This window comes from Nothobranchius furzeri, chromosome 4, assembly GCF_043380555.1.
Source record: "Nothobranchius furzeri strain GRZ-AD chromosome 4, NfurGRZ-RIMD1, whole genome shotgun sequence".
In the NCBI taxonomy this organism is placed as follows: Eukaryota; Metazoa; Chordata; class Actinopteri; order Cyprinodontiformes; family Nothobranchiidae; genus Nothobranchius; species Nothobranchius furzeri.
In genome coordinates this window covers 71,458,481-71,478,063 of record NC_091744.1, presented here as the reverse complement: position 1 = coordinate 71,478,063, position 19,583 = coordinate 71,458,481, and the positions used below count along the sequence as shown (strand labels likewise).

The 19,583-nt window shown below is 39.6% G+C and overlaps 1 protein-coding gene across 1 annotated transcript in view; it reads right to left on the bottom strand.

Annotated features, from left to right (window-relative positions):
• LOC107388870 (voltage-dependent calcium channel subunit alpha-2/delta-1) overlaps positions 1-19,583 on the bottom strand; it is a 114,904-nt gene that overhangs the window by 17,803 nt on the left and 77,518 nt on the right. Inside the window, exons 18-23 of the mRNA XM_070550392.1 lie at positions 18,793-18,867; positions 11,459-11,530; positions 11,213-11,284; positions 8,796-8,857; positions 8,526-8,602; positions 7,565-7,580 (exon numbers count right to left, since the gene is read on the bottom strand). Coding sequence (XP_070406493.1) covers positions 7,565-7,580; positions 8,526-8,602; positions 8,796-8,857; positions 11,213-11,284; positions 11,459-11,530; positions 18,793-18,867 — 374 coding nt within the window. The remainder of the gene's footprint in view (positions 1-7,564; positions 7,581-8,525; positions 8,603-8,795; positions 8,858-11,212; positions 11,285-11,458; positions 11,531-18,792; positions 18,868-19,583) is intronic.

Here is a 19,583-nt window from a genome sequence, read left to right as displayed (position 1 = left end):
GCCTTTTTGCCCTGTTGCGTCCCCGGGTAGATAACGTCAGGGAGAGGCAAAAGTAAAAAGACAAAAGATGACAAAAATGAATTCATCATCTGACAAATGGTGTCATATTTGCAGAATGATGCTGGAACTTGTGAATATTTCCCAGAGTAAGTCATGAAAAACTATGCTGCAATGAAGGAATACTAGCTAATTCAAAAAGCACTTTGCACATATCATTATGGAAGACGGACACATCACCTAAAGGTACAAAAAAAAAACACACACAAACACAAGACTGAGTGATTTATTTTCTCCTAAGCTCTCCTTCCCCCGACTCTGGAATTCATTTAAACTACCATCTTGTTATTCTTATCTCATAAATGACATGACAGGCATCAATAGCCATCATTCACTTGTCTCTTTAAAAGGAAGACTTTTGGACAATCCTTTTAAAATATATTGACTCATGCGGTGCAGTCTGCAAAAGCAATTACTGAGCCCTGGGTTTCCTTGGGGTCTTGAAATTCTGGTGCAGGATGAAACAATGTCTTTCACATAAAACATAACAAGCAGATTCATTGTCACTCTGTCTCTATGGACTGGGCAGGGTGTCTAAGTCTATTGGTTTTCCACTCCATTTGTTTATTCTTCTCTTTGCTTATCTGTCAGCATCTCTTCTACCCCATTATTAGCTCATTTATTCAACAAATACAGCATTCCTCCTATATGGATTAAGAAAAAAAAAAATATATATACAATTAGCCATGACACCCTTAGTGAGAGACCCTTACTAATGTATTCGGAGGGCAAGTGGCTGCAGAAACCACCTACTGCATGATAGATTGAGGTTTAGGTGGTCTGGCTCCATTGTGAAACCCTATACGGCTGAAGAGGGAACTTTAGAGCCCCAAATTCCCATCAGAGTAGTCTGTAGCAGTACGGCATGGTGTGTAGCTTTCTTTAACAGACCCGTAAATGTGCTGACAGCATTTATGGCACAGTGACAGACTCAGCGGAGAAGTAGTGAAATAGAGGCTGAAACAAGTCACTCAAAATCTCATCTGATAGAACAACTGCACAGCTAGTTGTTTGGAACGTCACTTCAGAGTCATGAAAGTTTCACTCAAGCCAGATGCTGCGTGCTGAATCGTCTCATTTGATCAAAGCTACCAAACCTTCTATCGAGTCACCATCAAAGATCCATCCAGCCCTTAAATCAAAATATTAACTGCTGCTAAAGCGAGTAGTAAACCGAGCAGAAGATGATATCATCTCTAAATGGTAAGAAGTAAAAGATGAAACAATGGGTTCAATAATTCTGACAAAACTAATAAAACATTTTTCTGATCTCAATTACATTTATGTAGCTTGAATGGTTTAATACTTATTGTATAATTATTTTGGCCAAAGTGTGTTTCTGAAAGTAATCAATAAATTTTTTATTACTCGTTGTAAATTCCTTTATGAATGACCACCATCAATTTTGTGTTGCATTAAAATTGACAGATATTATTTACACCCGGATTAACTAAAGATAAGTGTAACAATTCAGGTGCAAAGAACCAGAGGTCACTCGATTTCTGTCAGCAAGTAGAATACAGTTCATGCAGAATCTTTAAAAATTGTCCGAAAAATAAATGAAAAACATTTGTCAGGAAATAACAGTTGAGTTGTGTTTAACAACCAATCAAGTTTACAAACAGCAAAAATCATTTTTTGCATGGTTGGTTTTTTAACAAGAGAGCTTCAACATGCAACAAGAAATGGCAGCGGGACAAATACGCATCTGAGCAGCAATTCATTGAAAGCAAGGATGAAACTGACCTGTGCTCATGGGCACAATACTTCCAGTTCTTGATATTATTGTAATGTGAACTGTGTGTGTGTGTGTGTGTGTGTGTGTGTGTGTGTGTGTGTGTGTGTGTGTGTGTGTGTGTGTGTGGTTCTTATTTCGGCGGGGCTACTGGTTAATTTCTGTACGACATTTTGACCTGGTTTTTGCATAAACAGTGCTTTATAAATAAGCCAGTTAATTGAAACTAAAACAGGCTGTTTTGCAGCTGATCAAAAGTAAATTACTACGTCTTTAAAAAGACAAATATATGCAAATATGTGGATTTTTGTCATTTTCTGTCAGGTCACGCTGTCATGTCATTCTGATGGAAAAGGCAAAAAAAAAAAATTCCCTTTTTGAACTTGATCGGGTTGTTGAACTGCATAACAAGGGTCTCTTGCAGCGTACAATCACTACTGAGGGTGGGACGCAATAAGACAGTCATTTCTAATTTACTAAATGATCCTGATCAATAAAAAAAACAATCATCAGCAAGGCATCGGACGACCCAAATGGCTGTCACGACACTGGACAATCCTCACTGCACCGTAAGGTCATTAATGGTGCCAATTGCAGCCCCGTGAACATCAGACCACATCTGAGACTGAGGGGCTTAAAAAATAATAATGGTTATATATAATGGTCATAGACCTTGTCTCTTTCAACGCAGCGGAACTAACCGTTTGGACTTTTGCAAGAGAGCACTAAAGTGGAAGAATGTTTTATTCTCTGATGAGAAAAAAAAAACCTCGATGGCTTCCAACATTCCTGGCATGCCAAGCAGATCCCACATGAGGTGTTTTCTACTTGCCACAGCAGAGGGCGACATAATTGTGCATGGTGGCACAGTTGTTAGCACTGGTGCCTCGCAGCAAGAAGGTTGCAGGTTCAAAACCCGGCTGCTGTCTTTCTGCGTGGAGTTGCATGCATGCGTGGGTTTCCACTGGGTACTCCGATTTCCCCAGATCACAACATGCCCTATAGGTTAACAATTGTACGTCGCTTTGGATAAAAGTGTCTGCCAAATAAATAAACATAATGATATGTGATGCTTTTTCATTCACTGAAATAATAGAGCTGCAGTAGGTGCAGGGGCATAAAAGACTGCTGGCTATGTCCAGATGTTGCAGAGAGCATCCTTAGCTAAGGGCCCTCATCTGTGTGGTAACCACTAGGTTTTTCAACAAGACAGCGCTACAGTACATAATTCCAGCAGGACTTTTTTCAGGAGAATACCATCACTCTTTTGGATAATCCAGCAAGTTCCCTTGGTCTAAAACCAATTGAGAACCTTTGGGGATGGCTGCCAAGGGAAACTTAGAAAAATGATCTCAGTTCCAGCCAGTACATCCTGAAATGTTTCGACTCACCTCATGGAAATGCTTGCATCAAGCATGCTGCAACAATAACAGTGGAGCTACTCATTACTGAGTTCATGTTTGAAACTTTGATTTCTGTTTTGTGAGGGGATACAGATTTTTGGAGGTGTGGTCTTAAACCTCTGATCAGCTGCTAAACAACCTGTTTTAGTTTCAACGTTGCTTTCAGTAATTTTCAGAAAACCAAACCACCAAATAGTTCCCGAGCGCGACCACGTCTGCTCACCGCTCCCCCTGGGGAATGGTGACAACTGTGAAACTTTAACTTTGCTCAGAAAATATTTTCTAACACTCACATTTCTTCTTGTTGCACGTTGAAGCTCTACTTTGATCCATGCTTTCGTTCTTTTTTAAACACAGAAACAGTTTTGTTTACCTGTTTGTAGCTACGGTTTCGCCGACAGCTGCCGGCTTCTTCAGGCTGACGCTGATGGTGGCGCGTCACTTCCTTCTCCGTTTATCTGCGGGCAGCAGAGGACGTTGTCGCCCTCTACTGCCCGCTCTCCCCTCTCCGACGATGCAGTCCCATGCGTGGTCCAGCGTGTAAACTCCGTCGTCCCTGTTCATGGTCCCACATCCACGTCTCCTTATCTCTATTGCTTCCTTGATCCATCTTTTGTATTTTTGTTGTTCAGTGGTTATGATCCGTGTGCTGTCCCAGTCCATTATATGGTTTTCTCTTAAGCAATGATCTGTTACGGCTGACTTTTTTATTGTATTGCGGGCAGTAGAGGGCGACAACGTCCTCTGCCCGCAGATAAACGGAGAAGGAAGTGACGCGCCACCATCAGCGTCAGCCTGAAGAAGCCGGCAGCTGTCGGCGAAACCGTAGCTACAAACAGGTAAACAAAACTGTTTCTGTGTTTAAAAAAGAACGAAAGCATGGATTTACAAAGACACAGCAAGAACACACCTAAGATGTTCAAAGAGAAATACGGACAACAAGGAACGAAGGACTTCCGCCGTTTGGAACGATTACACCAGAAACGCGCACGTCTAAGAAACCACCTTCGCTTCTGTTTAAGATGCCGGGACGAAAACATCACACCCACAAGCCTACAGCTGAAAACATCGATCCGGACCCAGACAGCACAAAATATAATAGAAAGAGCACAGAGAGCACTGCTCAAGGAGAGGATAAGGAACGTCATAACCAAACAGAGGCGTGTGGAGGACGAACTGGAAAGAGGACACCTGGACTTGAAAAGGAATTACAAACTTGATAAACAAATGGAGGAACTAATTAAAGGACACATGATGGAAAAACAGGAACAAGAGTTCATAAAAGTGAAAGAAAGACACATAAAGAAGTTAAACAGACTCATAAACAAGAAAAAGAGGGGAGAAATACAAGGCAACTCCACACCAAACTCATGGGTATGTAACATTTCACAATACAAACTAACAGAAGCAGAAGAGAGCATATTAAAGAAAGGTTTAAACTTTGCAGTCACACCAAAAGAAATACCATATGATGAATTTATTGTAGCAACAGAACTAGCATGTCAACAGATCACAGATGAGGGAAAGAAAGCAGAACTCAGAAATAACGTAGTTGGGATATTAAAAAACAGCCAAATTCAACACAGCAATATTACAAAAGAAGAACAATCAGCCATGACAGCTTTATCCAAAAATGAACAGATAATTATTCTACCGGCAGACAAAGGAAGAACCACAGTGGTAATGGACAGAGAAAAATATAAACAACAGATGAAACAGATGCTAGAAGACAAAAATACATATGAAATACTTAAAAAAGATCCAACAGAAAACATTAAGAAAAACATGAAAAAATTACTGAAGCCACTGCACGAAAAAGGCAAAATAACAGAAAAAATGTACAAACACTGGATTCTCACAGCAAACATAACACCAAGAATATATGGAACACCAAAAATACATAAACAAAACACCCCACTTAGACCAATAGTTGACAGCATAGGTACACCAACATACAACATGGCAAAAGATATCAGCAGAATCATCAGCCCGTTATTAGGAAATACAGACCAACACTGCAAAAATAGCATAGAATTGGCAAAAGAACTAAAGGAAATTACAATAGAAGACAACGACTTACTCATCTCACATGACGTCACATCTCTGTTCACAAAAACACCAACCCAAAAAACCATAGACATAGTAGTTAACAGAATCAGACAAGACAAAACTTTACATAAAAGGACAAACCTCACAGCAGATGACATAGCACAACTGATAGGACTGGTAGCTAACTCCACTTACTTCACATACGACAACACTATATACAAACAACTGGAAGGCTTCGCCATGGGTAACCCGTTATCAGCCACCCTGTGCGAGTTTTTCATGGAAGACCTGGAACAAAAAGCCATAGCCACCGCCCCCCCAAACTGCAAAATAAAACTATGGAAACGCTACGTAGACGACATACTGGAAATCATACCAAAAGGTCAAACAGAAACACTAACACAACACTTAAACAATATTGAAGACACGGGCAACATAAAATTCACTTATGAGTTAGAAACAGAAGGCAGCATAGCATTTATGGACATGAAAATCACCAGGCAGACCGACGGGACCCTAAACATAAACACATACAGGAAACCAACACACACAGACCAATATCTATTATGGACATCAGAACACCCCACCATACACAAAATGTCAGTAATCAGAACATTATATCACCGAACAAACATAATAACAGAAGAGAGAGACCGTAAACAAGAGGACAAACACATGCAACACGCTTTAAAGACCTGCAGATACCCGACATGGGCAATAAACAAAGGAAAACAACAAACAAAAACAGAAAGCAAAGAACAACCCAAAAAAAGAACCAGAAACCCAGAAAGACAAGAACCAAAACCAGTGATAACCCTACCATACATCAGAGGCATAACGGAAAAAATAAGAGCAACAATGAAAAAACACAACATAAACACACCAACAAAGCCATACACAACAGTTAGAAACAGACTAGTACACCCAAAAGACAAAATATCAGCTGGACAAAAATGTGGAGTCATCTACGAAATCCCATGCAAAATATGCAATAAAACATACATAGGAGAAACCGGACGCCAACTCAATACACGGACAATAGAACACAGAAAGGAGTGCGAGAAAGAGGCAAATCGTAAACACACAAGAGCAGCAAAAGAAGAAGCAGAAAGTACAATAAAAAAGTCAGCCGTAACAGATCATTGCTTAAGAGAAAACCATATAATGGACTGGGACAGCACACGGATCATAACCACTGAACAACAAAAATACAAAAGATGGATCAAGGAAGCAATAGAGATAAGGAGACGTGGATTTGGGACCATGAACAGGGACGACGGAGTTTACACGCTGGACCACGCATGGGACTGCATCGTCGGAGAGGGGAGAGCGGGCAGTAGAGGGCGACAACGTCCTCTGCTGCCCGCAGATAAACTTAGAAGGAAGTGACGCGCCACCATCAGCGTCAGCCTGAAGAAGCCGGCAGCTGTCGGCGAAACCGTAGCTACAAACAGGTAAACAAAACTGTTTCTGTGTTTAAAAAAGAACGAAAGCATGGATTTACAAAGACACAGCAAGAACACACCTAAGATGCTCTACTTTGATCCTTGTTAAGATCCAAACTTGCAAACTGTGATCTTTAGCCATTTTTCAAGTGGTCTTGCAACTTTTGATTGGGTTCTGTGTCTTTCACAGGATTATAATTCTAAAAACTCTGTGGCTCAAAAAGCAACAAGCACATTCCAGTAAAGTTGTACTCCATTTGGAAGTAGAAAAAACAAAAAAATAAACTTTAGATGTTTCAAGAAAAGCAAACATAAAACCGTTATTTTATACAAAAGACCTTGAGGAAAATTCACACTCTGTGGTGGTGAAACAGTTACTTTTATTATTTAGAGTTGTTTTATCTTGCAGCAAAATCTCCACAAACCTTTACTGAAGAATCATCAAACGGAAAAAATGTGGCATCAAAAACAAAGTACAAAATTAAAAAGCAGCCACAAAAACAATCCTAGTGCACAATAGAATAAAAAATGGATTTAATTTAGCTGCATATGTAGGTTGTACAGTTTTAATTGTCCCTTTTCTTTTTCAGCTTTCAAATGCAAATAAATAAATAAATAAATAATTAATTAAATAAATAACCTGTATCAATATTTTACATAATAAAGAAATTAATCATCTTTAGCAAGTTTATTGGAAAACAGTTTCCATATACATCTAGTTCTTTACGTGGGACATTTTTCCAAGAACATTTGCATGTGTGTGTGTGTGTGTGCGCGCGTGTGTGAGTTTCCCTGTAGCTCACATAGCAGTGCCAACATATATTAACAAACATGCTTATGCTGTGAGAGAAGATCAGTAACAAAAGAGTGAATACTTACCCCAAGATGAAGCTTTCAAATTCCAGCAAGAAAGAAAAAAAAACTGAAATTTTAATCAAAACTAGAATGCTAAACATGCATACAAAAAAAGTCCACTCTTTTATGCAAAGCCTAACTTTTCAGGAAGTGGTCAGAAGTCACAAGCTCTTGACATTCATCCATAAAACCCCAAACAGACAAAAAATAAAAATAAAAATAAAAAAGTAATGAAAATGTTAACTTTTAGCCTAACAGTGACAATATAACAGTTTCTTTATAGCAGCTGTTTTATTGGCTATGCTGTGTATCTTTAGACAAAACTACCAGACTTCAGAACAAAAAGCAAGAAAACCTTGGGAGCTCTGTCTGAGAAACCATAAATATTGATGTAGGATCAGGAGAAGGGACGAAAAGAAATAGGACAGATATCTGCAGGAATAAAATAAACGACGTGAAGAAATTGTGAGTCAGAATGTCCAAGTGTATGTTAGCATGTAGCATCTGTTTTTGGCCCCTAGGCCTTTTTGCTGCACCTGTTTTTCTCCCCCAAGTAGGGGATGCTCAGGCTTGAAGGGATATAAAAAAAGCCAAAAACATGCAGGTAGATTTAAATGATCTATTTAATATTGTAAATCTGGAAAGAGACATTCATTATTAGAGATAACGTTGACAAGATGAGGGAGTTTCTGTTCTTCTAAGCCAGATGAAGGGAGTAAAAAGAGAAGTGTCAAATACAGACAAGATCAAACGATGTAGTGTTTGGTATGTGAGGTGAAAAGCATGTTAGATAGTTTGAGTGGGAGCGAACTGACCAGTGGGTTAAACTACAAAAGAACAGCACAGAGGGGGTGCGCTGATCTGAGCTGCAAACACAAAGGAGTGGCTGTGGATTCTGCTAGAACAGAGCAATATAAAGCAAACTAAACCCAAAGAGTCTAAGAGACCAACACAATTACATCACATGCACGAAATACTCACATATGGCTTGTTTTATGTCTTCTCCCAGCTTAGCTTGAATGAAGTGTTCACTGTATTTAGGCAAAACAAGGGCCAGGCTGCAGAAAAGATGATAATTTGGCCTATTTTATGGGTTATAATAAAAATATAAACATCTTGATTCTCAGCAGAACACAAGGCTGTTTTAAGATGTATTTCAATTTAAGCTGTTTAATTCATGGCTTCCTGGTTGATGACATTGTGTCTGACATTCAGATTACTAAATAAACCTTAAATGAACACCTGTCTCACCTGTAATCTGTTCCGTTGACTGGTGCCCATGTGTAGGTCCTGACTCCTCTATCTATGTACCTCTGTCAAAATGGCACACACAGATTATCTATTTTATTTGAAGAGGAAAACACACAACTGTAAAATGGAATGCAATACATGAAACACACACACACACACACACACACACACACACACACATCTATCTATCTATCTATCTATCTATCTATCTATCTATCTATCTATCTATCTATCTATCTATCTATCTATCTATCTATCTATCATCTATCTATCTATCTATCTATCTATCTATCTTTGACAGAATACAAATTCTCTCTCTCTCTCTCTCTCTCTCTCTCTCTCTCTCTCTCTATATATATATATATATATATATATATATATATATATTTTTTTTTTTTCCAGCCTATTGTTTTCAGTTTTTATGTCACTAATCTGCCCCACACACCTGCATTGCATCTGATTATCTCACCTGATCCACATTCAGTCATCAGCCCTTCCACTATATCTGTTCCTCTTTCCCTGAGGTCTTGTTGTTGCATCTCTCTGTTGCTGATACAATCCCCTTTTTAATTATCAAACCATTGATCAAAATCTGCTTGCTTGTCTGTATGCATCCTGCTGCTGCAGCTGGTGTTGCCTGCACCCTTGGGTCCAACGTACTCCAACATAAAACATTACAGAATAGTCTTGCAATGCCCAAAAGAGGACCTGCAATGAATACAGGGGAATTGAGGAGCCATGCAAAAGTTTCTAGATGTTTTGGAAACTCTCTTACAAATGTCATTTTCCACCAACAGTCTACACTGTTATTAGGTAGATCCCTTTCTTTTCTGCACCCTGGTCTCTCTCTTATAAACCATACTGGATCTGTCTGGTTGACTAAGTTTGATAGTGTAAAAACTTAGTTTCTATCCTCTAGGAGAAGAAAGTCAGAAACAATTCCATTGGCATGATGATCGTCTAAAAGACAAACAACTTTATTTTTCTACTCAGTATTTTTTTGTCAAATACTAACAGGTATTTAAAATAAGACTATTGATTTTCCAAGATGAGAGAGGATGAAATTATCAGAATTCATCAGGTTTAACTATGTCAAACTAATCAAAAGTGGCATTTTTATCACAACAAACCCTAAAACACAACCAGTTTCATAGATCAGCTTTATTTATGTGCACCTCATGATGAAATGTATGCTATTATGCTATCCCCAAGACTCAAGGTGCTAGCTAAAAACTAATGACTGAGTAGTACTTTTATATTAACCCAATTCACGTGATGTCAGGCTTCTCACCTCCCCCATGGCCATTGCGGATGGTGGAAAGACTTTATACACAGAAAGTAATTGAAGTTAGTCAAAACAAGCAAGTTCGTAGCGTTTTATAGCTTTTATTTAGTTGACTTTACAGCAAAATGGTAATAGTTTGTGGTGCAGTTGGTTGCACTCATAGACTAGGGTGTACTGGGTGCTGGGCAGCAGTAGCTCAGGAAGTAGATTTGTCCATTAATCGGAGGGTCGCAAGTTTAATGCCAGCTCCCAGCAAAGACCGCTGCTGTTGGGTCCTTGGGTAAGAACCTTACTTACATTGCCTGCTGAGGGTGGTTGGAAGAACTGGTGGCGCCAGTGTTCAGCAGGCTCACTTTAATAGTATGCCCCAGGCCAGCTGTGGCTACATTGTAGCTCATTATCACCAGCGTGCGAATGAGTGGATGAATGTGTTGTGAAGCACCTTGGGGGTGTTATCAAACCCTAAGAAGGCGCTATACAAATACAGGCCATACCATTTATCATCCAGCAAGGTGAATTCTGCCAAAATCAGCAGCTTGTTTACATCGGTGAACAGTTCATGAGTTAGCTAACACTTAACTTTTATAAATGCTGTTTTCTATGAGCCTGGCCAAAGTGTGCCAAACTTTCCCACAAGTTCAGAGGGCATAAACTAGTAGAAACCAGGCTAAACTGGCAAAAAGAAAACTACTTCAGTCGCTGATTTTCCTCTGTGTTCAATACTCCTGTAATTGACTGTTGCCCCACCTAGGTGTGCTACCCCTTCCGATAACTGAACTGGGCTTGAACCCGTTGAACCATGCTGAACGCTAAATTGCACAAAACGACAAAAAAAAATGTTTTCAAAAAACATATGAGGCCCAACTTTTCCCTTTTCTTCAAAACTTCTTTTGCTCACTGTTTACTATGTTTTTGCAGTTCGATATGATGGACCCATGTGATCAGGTAATGTCGGTGCAAAGGATCAAGCCACATTTACTCTGTTCCATACAATTTACAATTACCTTACCAGTTTCAGTTTTCTTTGCTCTTACACTTTCACTAATACTAGTTAAACATTTGTTTATTTTTTTCCAATTCACACAAACTCAAACACATTCAAAATACCATTTTCATCCTCTTTCTTTCTTACCTCATCCTGAGTTTTCACCAGTGTGTTAATAGTTTGTTCTCCCGTTTCCCCATCGATCATCATTCTCCTTATCTGTCCATTAAAAAAAAAAACAAGTAAGCAATCTTTCCAATACGTTCACTGAATCTGAAGATGTACTATTTCATTATGTTCATATCAGAATTTTAAGAGCAGAGGTGTTGGATGAGACACAACAGATTTTGCACAAAACCTGTCTGTAACAATCTGTTTATCTGGAAACATTACCTCCACTTTTACGTCATTCTCCAGTTCAGCATCAAGAAAGTCCAGAGTAACAGGTTCCTGGAATTTAGGATTCTGTGGATAAAATCACTTTTCAGAATGAAGTATAGGACCATTTCAGGAAAACTACTCACAAAGACTGAGGCCTAGTCCACACGTAGCCGGGTTTTTTAAAAAACGAATATCCGCCCCTCCAAAAACTTGCATCCACACCATCTCGTTTAAAAAAAAAAAAACTGTCCACACGTACCCGGATAAATATGTTGTTAAGGACATGCCAGACCTGTAGGCGGCAGTACTTCCCCCATTCTTAACCTCGTCCTTAATCTGTGGTCTTCCGCAAGGAGCAGTAATTCCGCTTGCTAAAACAAACAAGCAAAAAGCGCTTGGACGATTGATAAAGCGTGCGCAGCTCTGAGGGCATCCATGCTGTCGGCTAGTGTAAACACAGGTCGCACACGTGATGTCAGCATTTTTTTGTCGCGGAAAGTGACGTTGCGGACCTTAAAACTCTGGTTTTGTCTGTCCACACGCAGACACCCAAAACGGAGAAAACGCAGATCTTCACTTTGGCCGGAGTTTTTAAAAAGATCCGTTTTCATTTGAAAAAACTCTGTTTTCGTGTGGATGACAGGCCAAAACGTAGAAAAATATCTACGTTTTGGCAGATCCCCGGCTACGTGTGGACAGGGCCTGATTTAATACAAAAGCAAAAGATTGGTGTCACGAAACAGGATTTTTAAGAAGTCTGTGACTTTACCAATGCTTAATATTTAAGGTAGGTCATGGGTATCTCATCGAATTGTGGCCCTACCTACTGTTTTAATGGAGAACTTTGACCCTTTTTAGAAGACAAACCATGCTGGTGTCCAACGGTCCAGACCACATATGTAAGATGTCAAAACTAGGTCTTTGCACAGTGGGGTGTGCATTTTCAACGTGCCGTGGCAGCATGGCTCTAGCCGGCAACTATGTTGAAAATTAAAGTAAACACAGGAAGTAAGTTTTGCTTTTGTAATCGGAATCAGCTGAGATGATAAACTAAAGCGATGCAGGGCTCCATGAGCTTCTCTCTGTTAGAGTTGGAGGTCAGATAACCAGAAACATGGGGACTGTGAAGGACGGACATCTTTATCTTAAGGAGTGGCTTGTCAAAACAACTTAATGAGCACAGCTTCAATTGCAATAAAAAGCAAGGTATATCCAAGATAAACAGAAGTCCATAGCCCCTTCATGCCACCATTGCGTAATCTTTTGTAAAAAGGACACTATTTTGCCTCAGTCTGACCACTTATCAACAATCCTAAGGCTTTCTGATGCCGCTGTGGCAAATTGGCTGCACCATTTTCTAAAAGGCTTTTGAGAATCTGGTGCTGGATTACATTTAAAGACAGATTCCTGTATCTGCAGATTCACCCCAGTTTGTTTGCAGACAAGCCAAGAGCACTGAAGAAGCCATTTAGCTCTGAACTTTACATATGAACACTTGGATAAAGACACATCAAGTGTGCTTTTTACAGATTATAGTTCTTCTTTAAACTCTCTTGCTCCTGTGATGCTCATTCACTAGTTGAAAACTCTTCGACTCAGCAATTTCATTTGTAAATAAATTGTAAAAGTTTTAACTTGCAGACAACAGTACGTTGAAATGAATGACTGCCTGGAGAACTTTTTTAAGTATTGGCTCCCCGCAGGCTTGTCGTCTAAGCTCTCTGCTTTTTACGATGACCATGGTCCTACCCACTCCAACAATCTTATTAAATATGCAGATGATACCACTGTCATCGGTCAGATCACCTGGAATGATGAATCACACTACCGAGTAGAAGAGAACAACCTTAATCAGAACACTGCTAAAATCTCTGATTTGGTTTTTGCCATAGTAAAAACAAAGATCCTATCGTCACTAATGATATGGAGGTACAGATGGTCGAAAAATGTTCATTCTCAAGGATAACTCTATCCTGTGATCTTAGGTTGCATTCAAACACCAGTGACATTGTTGAAAAGGTTAGACAGCATATCTTCTGCTTATGAAAACTAATGGAAGTTGCAACAAATGAAACAATTATGTTGAACTTTTATCGGGGTTATTTTGAAAGTATTTTACCGGATCTACAACCCGCAAATTGCTCACACCAGCTGTTTTATTTATTTGTTCAATTTTTGCACCAGAACGCTATTGGCAATGTTTGCCTTGTGGATCTAATGCTGTTAAGAAGGTAACAAGTTCAAATGGCGCACAAGAAATTATATAACATTTATATAATTAGACTTTTAAAAGGAAACGTGTGCACACATTATTACTAAACACAGTAGCAGTATTCTACAGAGGTAGAAAGCACAAACAGTTGTGTAAAATAGCTTCAAGTGTGGCTGGTAGTCCAGTTGTCAATGACATGGATCCTTTTCATTTTCCACAAATGTGCTTATGGTAAATTCAGAAGCCATGACACCTGAATCTAATCAATTCCAGGACTTTAAAAGGAATATGCACCATATGGCAGTATTTTCACATCACATATGACAGCAGACACGGCCAAATCAGACTTGATACAAAGTGAAACTAAACTCTATGAATGTCCTCTCTTAAAAACTCTATATGTCTGAGCTACTTTATGGTGGGATAAAATGGTAGCAGAGATCTCTATAAGTGAGCTGGACATGAAACTTGATAGCAGCCTGTTTTCTATGGTGCTCTCAAACCCGACATGTAGCACAGTGTGCTAAAAGTTGAGCATAGAAAGAATGTATTTTGTCCATTGAGGAAACATAAAGATGTGCCTTAATTTAAAGATCTTGTAAATGTTTAGCGCGCTCTTACGTGTGTGTGTGTGTGTGTGTGTGTGTGTGTGTGTGTGTGTGTGTGTGTGTGTGTGTGTGTGTGTGTGTGTGTGTGTGTGTGTGTGTGTGTGTGTGTGTGTGTGTGTGTGTGTGTGTGTGTGTGTGTGTGTGTGTGTGTGTGTGTGTGTGTGTGTGAAGCAAAACACAGACAAAGAAATGAATTAGTAAATGCCAATTTACAATAAAAGGCATAAATGAAATTTCTTACATGCGATGGTTAGTGAAATAAACTGATGCAGCAAGATGGTGATGATGAAGAATCTCAACATGAAAATTAGAAAGAAAGAGTAAAAGATCAAGTGGTCCAACATAGCTAAATTAAACATAATTTACACACAAAAGAAAAAAAGGTGGTCAAAAAGGAAAATGAAAACTTTGAGATTCTGTCAGCTGGATGAGGATCTGAGAAGAAAATAAACACATTGCAGAAAGATGGGAGGTCTGGATGTCTTCACATTCAGATGTTCAGCTGAGCTCAAGGTCACTATCAGTATTCCTCAGTCTGACATTTGCCTGATTCAGTGAGATATTATGCATCAGGTATAATGGAGGAAAAGTTAAAGTTTGCTGCAATGTTACATTAAAATGAGATCATCCTGATGGTGCCTAGTTACAACATCAGGTTACGCTAAGGTCGTATTACTCTGTGGAATCATTTGATAGGAGCCCTGTGAAGTCATTAAATCAGAGATAAACATGGCATCATCTCAGAATAGGGTTTTGGATTGTCAAGTGAAAGGTAGCTGGAGTGTTGAAACAAATCTACAATAACTCAGAAAAAAGATAATTAAAACACTTCTGAAAGTAGCCAAATCAATAGACACTGATTATTGGCACGTTTTTACAGCATCGGTTAGGGCTGACTTTTTTTCTATAAACTACCTTAGAAGGAATTGTAAATCAAAATTACCACAATTCTGATCTAAGACCCTCTTCATACAGGATTCAGACCTCACTATGTTCTGCAAGACCCACACGGCCACCTCTTGCCGCAAATTTGAAAAATGTCTTTAGGTCTGAAGGCAATCTTAACAATGTACTTTTCATACTCACCAAATTTTCTAACAGTTCTTACAGCAAATACTTCCAACACCCATGATTATGCTCTTTGAGTATGATAAGCTACACCAAGGGGCCATTATGGACTACATTTTTTGAAGCCAAGAAGCAGTGGCTATAATTGCATTTCCACCCTCATCTGCTAGGGGCTGGCATGAGAAGTGAGCAAATCCTCATTGACTCTCATGTTAAAAATGTCAATTTCACAGGAGAAATAAACATGTTTACAGCCTGGTTCAAAAACCCATTTTAGGTTTAATAGTTTACATTCATGACAACTCTGAGGGGGGTGAATTTTTTGGAAGTCTTCTGTTTAAGTGGAATGAAATGCTGAAAATTCTGAATAATTAATGAGCATCAGAGCCACGCGACTTCAGATCTCGCTCCAGAGAAAAACCTCAGCCTGGGCCTCGGTCTCATCTTAATAGATGTTCCACCCTGTCGACTCTGTGAACTTTACTTTTGTCTGTGTTAGTGTTTCGATGTTAATCATGGAATTATTTGGACAAAGAGGGCAAGCTGTGGATATTGACTGCACTAATAGACCATCCAAGCTGTTTCTGCTTCTTTTATATCGGTAAGTAAAATTTTATTTCTGTACTTTATTTTGCTGGTTGAATGGGGGAAAATGCGGTGCTATTTAACTGCTTGGTTACACGTTAGTGGGGCTGCTGGCTGGATAATGAACTTGAGAGGATGCCCGTCTTCTGTCTCCTGCCCAAGGCGAACTGCTAGAGCAGGCGGCTGGTTGTTACTGGCGTGCAGCCAACACGCGAACCGGCTGAAAATACGAGGATGTAGTCATGCTGGTCATTTGTGGATTTGTGAGGGAAATCACAGAAACACTGCAGCTTTTTTAGTCGATGCTGCTTTACTTTAGAGTTGTTCAACCGGATTTTTTTTTCTCGCTAATAATTTGCTGGTTGAATGGGGGAAAATTCTATGCATTTACCATAATGCTGCTTGGTCTAAGATGGGATGAAATCAGTTGAAATATTGGTGTGGCTGCTTGATATGTGACCGAGGACCGGGCTTTGCTGGTCCACTGCAGTGATAGATTTGAGAGTCTGCCGTCCTCGTCTCCGGTTGGGAGCACAACACGAAACCGTGAGCTGAGTCCCAGAGTGTATTGATAATGGCAAACTTGCAGATTTTTGACTGTGGTAGATCAGCGAAGCCCGATATTCTCAGTCAGCTTATCTCGTTATGATTTTTTTACTAAGCAGGATGAAGGTGCCTTCACATTTGAGTCATTCTACTGCGTTTTTCTTGCCAAAGACATCCTGGAAAAACTCTGTTAGCTTTGGGTGAGCATTTAGCTAATGGCCCGTTGATCTCATTCCATGGAGAATGAGCTGATCTGAAAGGCCAGGGCTCCCAGTCGCAGCGGTCTGGTTCTGCTTGTAATTTATCAGTCCCAGCCCATATTAGATCTCCACAGGCAACCAGCATGACTACAGCCTCACACTGAAGCTGGTCAGCCACGCGAGTGGGTTACCCTGTGGTGCCCGGTGCCCTTCTTGGGTTAGTTAAGTTGACTAATAGCTAGATTGGTTTCATTAGTTCCAACCCTGTTCCAAATGTAACATTCCCACCCTCAGCTCCACCTCTTTTGTCATTTTTATGCAATAAAAAACTCATCCAATGCATGACACGTTTGACAAGGTTGTGCACCACAAATCAGGCAAACGTAGCAAGTACTGCTCAGTGGCCTGCATGTCATGAAATTGTTGATACCACCACTATTAAGGCTCCACCCAAAACCCAAAGTACTGCTACTTTGATGACGGACCACCACAATAATGCTTTTTAAAAACAATCCTGAAGCTATCAAATGTAATCTGAAGCCCACTTTTCTCTTAATGCATGCCTGAAAAATTCACCAGAGACCCTGCAGAAAATATACATCTTGCATCATAAAGAGGTCATCATTCCTGTATAAAAGAGTCCTGAATCCAAAATTTACCCACACTAATTGCAGATCTAAAAAGTACTCAACTAGGCCAACACACGCCCTACAAGGCTGCAGGTGAAACTACTTCTGGAATGTAAACTGCATCTATGACATCTCACCTCATGAAACGTGACCGCATACTTATTACTGATCCTGAGCTTCCTGTTTTGAATCCTTTTCTAGGAAAATCACGAGAAAAAGTGCACACACACTAATTTTAAGGTTAAAATAATTGGCAATTTTGAAACGTAATTAAATGTGCATTCGCATAATTGATTATTTATGATTCATTAAACAAAACAATAAAAAAATTCTCTAAGCCAGAGGCATACGTGTTCTGCGTATCAAGGTGTTGTAACCAACTTTTCACCTTTTCAGCCTCCTTTTTCTCCTTGTTCAGTTTAAATGCTTGTCTTAGTTACTGATTACACAAATCACTTCCTTTTTATGTTGTTTTCAAGTCATTAAGTTAGGAGAAAACACTAAATCAAACTGACAGCATCTGAATTACCACATCAATGAGAGTATTAAAGCCAAAAACAAACTCATTTGATTCATAGCTTTCACCGTGTGTGTGTGTGTGTGTGTGTGTGTGTGTGTGTGTGTGTGTGTGTGTGTGTGTGTGTGTGTGTGTGTGTGTGTGTGTGTGTGTGTGTGTGTGGTTTCAGATAAATGGAGGGGCTGTGAGAAACTCTGGCTGACACATGGCCCTCATGCGGCCTATTGGTGCCAGTTCGCCTCGGGCTAAACGTTGTGAGCTGCAGAGGAATTTACTGAAAAAAGAGGGCTAGATCCTCCTGTGGGGTCACGGCAAATTTTTACTGGGTCACATTGTAATACATGCCAGTGGCTGGGAGTCCAAACGCATTTATTTGACAAATTGTGAAGCTACTCAGGGCAGTTCACTCGTATACAGCAGAGCCGTCATGTGTTTCATCATAGAAGGGCAAATATATGGTGTTTAGAGTTAACTGTGGTAAAATCTGAGTGAAATAGCGTCCGTCCCCTCATTTTTTTTATTCAATCAGTTCTACGTGAGGAAGACAAAGCAGGAGTTCCAAAATATAGCCAAATGTTGTGATGGGGAAAGTTTTTGTCTCAGTCATGAAAAATACTTTAAAAATAATTACATCTGAGCTTCCCATACTCCTTATTCTCAAACTTATAAACTAGATCACTGCCAGATCCTCATATTTATGCAGTCCCATATGGTTGCAGTGACCTTCCAGGCAATTTCTAAGAGCTGATTATATCAAGTCAGATTCTAACTGGGGAATAGATTCTCTTTATGAAGACTGATGAAGCAGAGGCTCTTGGAAGAGCTTGAAAGGAGCCTTTACCATCTGCTCTAATGTATACTATTCACTGACGAAAAGCAGTTGCAGTGAAACTGTGTAGAAATAATCAGAATTTATTACAGTATATCAACACATCGCTATGCTGATTTGTATAAATTGATGCATGGTGCCAAATCTCATACCTTTGGCTGGAGGTTGGGGTGCAGCAGGACATATCCATTGGGATCGATGGCAAAGTAGTAGCCGTTTGGACCAATCTGGTATAGAAAGTGAACAGGGGGGAGATGGATTAATTTTGTGCATAAAATGTCATGTCCGTATCTATGGTGCAGAAAGGTGGCAACATGATGAAGTGGCTAGAAATGTCACATGCAAATCTTAACTGGAGTCTATTTGTGGTGTTTCTGTCTATGTCTGATGAAGCACAGAAGATTTTAAATGGAATCGTTAGTGTTCAGTGTTCAGTAAATAGGCATCTGCCACTGATTAAAGCTGCTATAGCAAATTTGGAAAACAAATTAGCTTAAAACATTTTTAATTCCTCTTAACATAGTGTAGCTACAATATATTGTGGAAATTAAAAAGGGAAAACAATAATAAAGTGGTTCTCTCATATTTGTCTAAGAGCCTCGGCCAATAACGCAGCTTGAACTCAAAGTCACTATTGGACCATCCAGCTATCGGTTTTACCGGTTCTCCACACTCCTCCTGTCATTACGCACCTGTATATTTAGCAACAGATCGCCAATGTTGTGAGAGGTTTGTGGCTCAAAATCAGAAAAGGACAAAATGCCGTTAGCTACCACCTCAACTTTAGGACAAACTACCAGAATCCCAAAAAGAAAAAAACTTTTGAAGTTCTAGACAAAAATATGCTTGGATCTAGAAACGACGACTGTGTTAAGCACTATCTCGTTTCCTCTGGCAGTGTGGGTTTCCGGTGGACACAAAACCAGAGAAAATACTCTAGGGG